This window comes from Dipteris shenzhenensis, chromosome 29 (assembly GCF_047967505.1).
Source record: "Dipteris shenzhenensis isolate YYH24624 ecotype China chromosome 29, Dip_SZ_1.0, whole genome shotgun sequence".
Lineage (NCBI taxonomy): Eukaryota > Viridiplantae > Streptophyta > Polypodiopsida > Gleicheniales > Dipteridaceae > Dipteris > Dipteris shenzhenensis.
This window is the reverse complement of record NC_141624.1, coordinates 31345146-31351818: the sequence shown is the minus strand read 5'-3', so window position 1 is coordinate 31351818 and position 6673 is coordinate 31345146. Positions and strand designations below refer to the sequence as shown.

Sequence of the window (6673 nt, the reverse complement as noted above, 5' to 3'; positions counted from 1 at the left end):
GCATGAGGGTACTCAGGTACATCTGGGTATGGGGTTACTTATTAGACTAGTACCACCTTGGGTGGGTAAGCACTTCACCAAATGGAGTGGGCTAGAGAGCTCAACATGTGACCCTCACGTGCAGACTATGGGCTGTAGGACTAGGGCAGCAACATGCCCTATAAGCCAGCCACAAGACAATCCATCTCTTTGGCATATATTCACAGTCCCTTGCGGAACGAGCTTGCAATGGTGCCGAACTTGAGCTACCTATGCGACAGATTCACAATACTGTACTGCTCATGCCCAAAAGAATAGGTCACTTCATGGACACGTTAAAAGAATTTACTCACTAGAATATGGTAGCATCTATACGAGCCTAGGACTTGCCCAGATCTGCAACGTTAGATCTGGAGTCATCGATGTGATCCCTTAGAACTGCTACCATGATTTTGGCTCGGAATCTGTTAACCTGCGTGGCAGCCTCTTTCCTCCATTTCTGATGCATCTCAGCCTTCTTGTCAGCCCTTCTATATGCATCTAACGCAGCATTGAAAATGGTTCTATGCCTGAATTCCGCATTTGCAGCAGGACCTTTTCTACTTTCCGCAAAACTCCTTTCTTTCCAAAGGCATCTATTAAAGAGCAGAAGGTATGAGTGTCTTCCTTCACTCCCATAGATCGCATCTCACGATAGGCAGTAGGCCTGCTTTACCATAGGCGTGAATGAGAATATTATACGTTATGGTATCACCCCTATAGTAGTATGTACGCATGAAATCAAGTACAGTCTCCATCTTCTCATATTGACACTCGATTGCGTATGCTTGTATAAGGGTGTTGAATGTGATAACATCAGGTCGACATCCAAAGCTTTGCAGCTTCATGTACCATTGCTCCATTGCTCTGATATTCCCTGCCCTTGAAAATTTTCGTAGGATAGCATTCTGGGTCCTACAATCGCAAAAAAATCCATGCTTTCCATCGAGGCGCCGGGCCTTTTGGAGGTCGGGAACTTGGCACGCTCTACTAAATGAACGACACCAATGCCCGACTGAGAGAAGGGTCATGCGGGATCGAAAGGGGTGCAGGGAGAGTAGGGTGTGAAAAGACAAGCGTATTTCTTTGGAGACGAAAGCAAGCGTATTTGTTTGGAAGCCTATTTCAAAAACCCAGCGTACGCGTACGTAAGAGGAGACAAGGGTCAAGTGTTTGGGCAATCATATAAAAGGGGTACATGATTCTTGCAATCTCTAAGAACTCACCACCAGTACCTTCAACGTCCTCTCTTTCGCGTCTTCAAGAATAACCCGTCTACAAGGCTCTCCAGATATGGCTGCAATTCAAGCTACCCACCTGATACTCCAATCCCCCTCGGAACAGGCTTGTGGAAACGACGCGGCACTGGTCTCCAGATTCGACAATCTAACTCGAGATTCCGCGCAAGTGCAACGCCTAGTTTTGCAAAAAATCCTGCAGCGCAATGGGGAGACGGTGTACTGGCAACAGCAGCTCAACTTGCATATGAAGGCGAACGGATCGCGGCAGCCCACGGACGGTCGTGCGCTGGAGGAGAGGTTCCGAGCAGCAGCGCCTCTGTCGACGTATCAAGATATTGAGTCTCATGTAGAGGGCATTGCTGACGGCAAAGGCTCCTCTTTACTGTGCGGTGATCCTGTGATACACCTGAACATGAGGTATGTAAGCCATTGCATTTGCAGTCCGATCTAAGAACGAATGTGACGCATGGCGTTGTTAGAGCTTCAAAGCAAGCCAGGAGATATAATTGGTGCCTAATTCATTGTGGTTGTACACTGAGTAATGCAGCTCCGGAACATCCTCAGGAAAGCCTAAAAGGTTTCCTGCCACTCAACTCACAGCCCAGCACCCTATCGACACCATGTGGCTGAGCGCGGCATTCAGAAACAGGTTCGCATCACAAACGCGTACCTCGTCTCACCAATGGATGAATTTTGTTTCTCGTAACTGGGCAACTCCGAGTTTTGACACAACACAGAATATGCCACCCTGCAAAAGCGAACTTTTACGAGAGATCCATGTGCTTCGTCCTACCTAGTATTTAAGATTGAAACACTTGTATGTGTTGGCAGGATTTACCCGATCTCAGACGAAGGAAAATGCCTGGCTTTTGTCCATGCACCCAAACGTTTCGACACAAACTGCGGGATCAAGGCAGGCGGCGTGACTGCCAACTACTTTTGGAGCGACGCGTTCAGACATAAGACCCAAAGGCGCCCTCCAATGGTCAATTTTGCGAGCCCAGACGAAGTGATCTTCGAGCCCGATGCTCAACAATCTATCTACTGTCACCTCGTTTGTGCACTGGTGCGCTCTACAGAGCTGGAATTGTGTTCATCTCTGTTCCCTTTCAGCATCATCCAGGCTTTCAAGATGTTCGAGAAAGTCTGGCCATATATCTGCGATGATATTGAGAGAGGGACCTTGAGCACACGAATCACGAGCCCAATTTTAAGAGCAGCCATGCGCGAAGTCCTATACTGGCCTAATCCACAGCTTGCCAAGTTTGTTCGGAAGGAATGTGAAAAGTCGTCTTGGTCCGGCATCGTCGAGCGATTGTGGCCAACGTTAAAGTATGTGCACTGCGTTCTAACTGGTCCGATGGCATCCTATTTGCCCTTGCTAAGATACTACTGTGGACAGTTACCATTAGTATGTGGAGACTACGGGTGCTCTGAATGTGCTTGGCTCGGCATTAACATGGACCCGAGGTCCACACCAGAGGCTGTTTCGTTCACACTGGTACCACATCTTGCATACGTGGAGTTTTTGCCTGTTACATGGAACCGCGCTGAACAGAAAAGTCTCGTTGGAATGGAGCAAGTGGAAGTGGGACAAGAGTACGAGATCATTTTGACGACGTATGCAGGTAGTATATTTGCCTGTTACACTACATGGTAGCTTCAGCATTGCACCACTTGTGAAATTGTTTCGTAGGCACGAATTCATAATTTCAAACAATGAATCACTCATGTATGCACATACATACACGATTTTTTACATAACCAGTCCTGTATTAATCGGTTTAATATGTGTGCCAAGAATGCCTAATTCCATAACAAGGTGATGAGTATGCATCTAGAGTGCAAATTGAACTTAAATTTGTGTTCGGCGGTGATCACAGGGCTATGTAGGCATCGAGTGGGCGACATTGTAAAGGTAACGGGGTTCTACAACACGGCTCCACAGTTTGCATACGTGGCGAGGAGGAATGGCCTCCTAAGCGTGTGCGATGACAAGACGGATGAGAAAGAGTTGCGAGAGGTGGTGGAGAAAGCGGCGGAAATACTCAAGGAAGCGGGCCTCGACCTAGTGGAGTACAGCAGCTATGCATCAAAAGGTGGAGAAGGGGAGGTAGCGGGTAAGTATGAGATATACTGGGAAGTGAAGGGCGGGGAGGTGGAGGTGGAGAGGGCAAGCCGACTGCTGGAGAGATGTTGCACAGCAATGGATAGGAGGCTAGGGTACTTTTATAGGAAGGGCAGGATGGAGGGGATGATAGGACCATTGGAGGTGTGTGTGGTGAGAGAGGGCACATTTGCGAGGATGGCAGAGGAGGCAATGCGCAACGGTGCCCACCTTCTACAGTACAAGACGCCCAAGATGGTGGTATCACGACCTCTCCTAGCTGTGCTCCGTGTCGGCACCCTCGCTCGTTTCACTAGCCCGCCCATGCCCCCACAACTTGTCGCCCCCCAACCCCACCCCTCTCATCCTCCTACCCGTGTTCTTTCTTCACTCTAAGTTAACCAAGCATGTCTCACTCTTAACATCATTGAGCACTACTATTTACACTCACTATCACCAGCCACCACAGGTCGCCCCCAACTTGGAGATTAATCTCACATCACGATCATCCAACATTAGGACAAGACAATGCACTCTGTGCCTCCCTATTGTAAAACCATGTTACCTTTACAATGTCACTCATGCAATACTTGCATAGCCCTGTGACCACCACGGTACAGAAATTGTGTAATTTCTTTCTCATGCTTATAAATGGTATGATCAAAGGCATTAGCTTTTTAGGGAAGCTCTAGTGTCGAAATTCTTGACACAAATAAGTGATTTGGTGTTAGAAATTATTGTTGGCACATATAAGTGACTATGTTATATAAAAAGTTGTGTTCATGTGCTAGTCTCGAACATATGAGCGATGTAGTGTTTGACATTATAGGATTAGGTTATATAAAGAATTTGTGGACTATAGCAAAACAGAAAACACCATCATTCTCTACAATAGAAGCCTCATGGGATGCACTATGAAGTAACCCCATGTATCACATAGGTTCAAGGGGTATTTTAAAAACCACTTAACTCAAATTTTCCCCCCAATAGAAACATTCCTCTTTACTTTTGTAATAAGTGAATTTTTTCTAAAATTTAATTAAAAACCCATGCTGTTATTGTAAACGTGTTACATTTTCTAATAAATTTGAATTGAAATACCCCTCCTTTTGAATGCACGTGGTACAATAAATTCTATGAGGTGAACTCCCCAAAGTTTAAGCACAATCTCAAGTGGTAGCATTTTGTCAAAGACATGGTCAAATGATCCAAGAGTTGATCATTTTTTGTGCAAAGTGCAATGAATTTGTCCACCAACACCCACATAAATCTCATGAGACATTTGTTAAAAATTCTCTAGACTATTCTTTCGAAGGTATCCGGAGTGGCATTAAGCTGAAAATCATGGCATTGAATGCATTGAAGCATCTTATTCTATCACATGAAAACTTTAGGACAACATTGCACATCCTATAGACGATTACAGATCCTATTAATTAGATCTTTTTTAGTCATAAGAAGCCTCAAGTAATGCACTTTTGAATGAACACTTGGTTGCATGTATGTGTACAACAAAACTTTTATGTCATGAATAAATTCCTATCCCCAAAGAGTCTAGGATACATGCTTCACATGCAAAATAGTAGTTCCAATGTTTGATGATCACAATCAAGAAGGCAATTCCATAATATTCTAGTCTCATATTCAAGTTTGGAATTCTTAGGTTAATTTACACACCAAGTTTGTGGAATTTTTTTATCTATATACAATAAATTGCTCGAGTGTCATAGTACTTATGGCTATATGGATCCAATAGATAACATGGACAATTACTCTTATCTTGAACCAATCACGAATGAGGTCATAGACCTTAGGTAAAGTATTCCACCATCTTTCAATATTCACTTTTGCAATCTATTTTGGAATTCGCAAACAAAATTTTATTTTTTATATATACAAATCTCATAGTGAACACCTCTTTCTTGAGCTTGTTCCCTCTACTCTCAACCAGTAAATGTTACGATAATGAAGCACCAATATTTACATATAAGAATCTCGATAAAAATACGATAATAACATGCATAGGTGTCCCAAGTTTGATTAGTATACAGGTGTTATATTTACTCACATTTATAGGTGCAATTCATCACGTTCAATGATATGGATTAAAAACAATTCTTCATTAGCCGAGGGTATTTTGCTTGGGAAAAAGATGATAACTGTAGTTTGAGAGAGCTTCTTCAAAGGATGCACAAGAGAAGGCAACTTCATCTTGTAAGTGAGTTGCGGAGCAGGTAGTATCCATTATCTTCTACTTTGTTGAAAATTCTCATTCGACATGTCAAACACATAGGAAGCATCTAAAGATGAAGGAGCTATGGGGGGCGAAGTTTCCCTTGATTATCTTTTAGGTTCAGGAGAGAGTGCTCTCTTGACATAATACTTGCTTATTTCTGCCATGCTCACAGATAAACGGAGGGCTAGATGGGATGCACACCCAAATGGAGAGAAGCAAACGGGGCACGAGAAGGACTGACAGGCTATACGGATGTACGAAAAGACTGACAGGCTGTATTGAAAGACTGATAGGGTGTACGAAAAGACTGACATGCTGTACGGAAAGAGTGAGAGTTGTACGAAAAGGCTAACGGTTGCATGGAAAAACTGACATGCTGTACGGACATACGGAAAGGTAGGCTGCAAGAAAAGGTACGGTGATGGAGGCAAGTACAGAGCTCCGTTCAAAGCTGCGCAGAGGCAAGCCAAACCTGACGTAGTTGTTTCTACTATCGTACGGAAACATTACGGCAGCCGTACAGATGTACGAATGGAGAGGCAGGATGCATGCGAGCGATCCCTGATGACGCTGAACAGCAGAGGTGTCGAGCTCTCACCACACTCCTCTCTCACACACACCACACCACACCACACACGAATACACACACAATTTTTTTTTGTGAAACCAAGAAAAATTATATTCTCCCCCTCCTCCATCCACCCCTACCATTTCCACCACCCCCTCCCCCCCCCCCCCCCCCCCCCCCTTCTCCCTCCACCACCACCCTTTCTTCCCCCCCTCCCCACCCCCCTTCCATCTCCTCCACCCCGCCTCCACCACCACCCCCTCCCCCCCTCCACCCCCCCTTCCATCTTCTCCACTCCCCCTCCACCACCACCCCTCCCCCCGCCCCCTCCTCCATCTCCCCCTCCCCCTCCACCACCACCCCCTCCCCCCCCCCCCCCCCCCTCTCCTCCATCCCCCCCTCCACCACCACCCCTTTCCCCCCCCCCCTCTTTCTCTCTCTCTCGCTTTTCCCCCCCCTCTTTCTCTCTCTTTTCTCCTTTTCTCTCTACTACCTCCTTCTCT

General features: G+C 45.7%; 1 protein-coding gene across 1 annotated transcript in view; it reads left to right on the top strand.

Annotated features, from left to right (window-relative positions):
• Positions 1-1311: 1311 nt before the first annotated feature.
• The window catches only part of LOC147882709 (jasmonoyl--L-amino acid synthetase JAR1-like), a 14767-nt gene continuing 9405 nt past the window's right edge, over positions 1312-6673 (top strand). The window contains exons 1-4 of the mRNA XM_087400486.1: positions 1312-1676; positions 1807-1908; positions 2091-2887; positions 3143-3482. Coding sequence (XP_087256612.1) covers positions 1312-1676; positions 1807-1908; positions 2091-2887; positions 3143-3482 — 1604 coding nt within the window. The remainder of the gene's footprint in view (positions 1677-1806; positions 1909-2090; positions 2888-3142; positions 3483-6673) is intronic.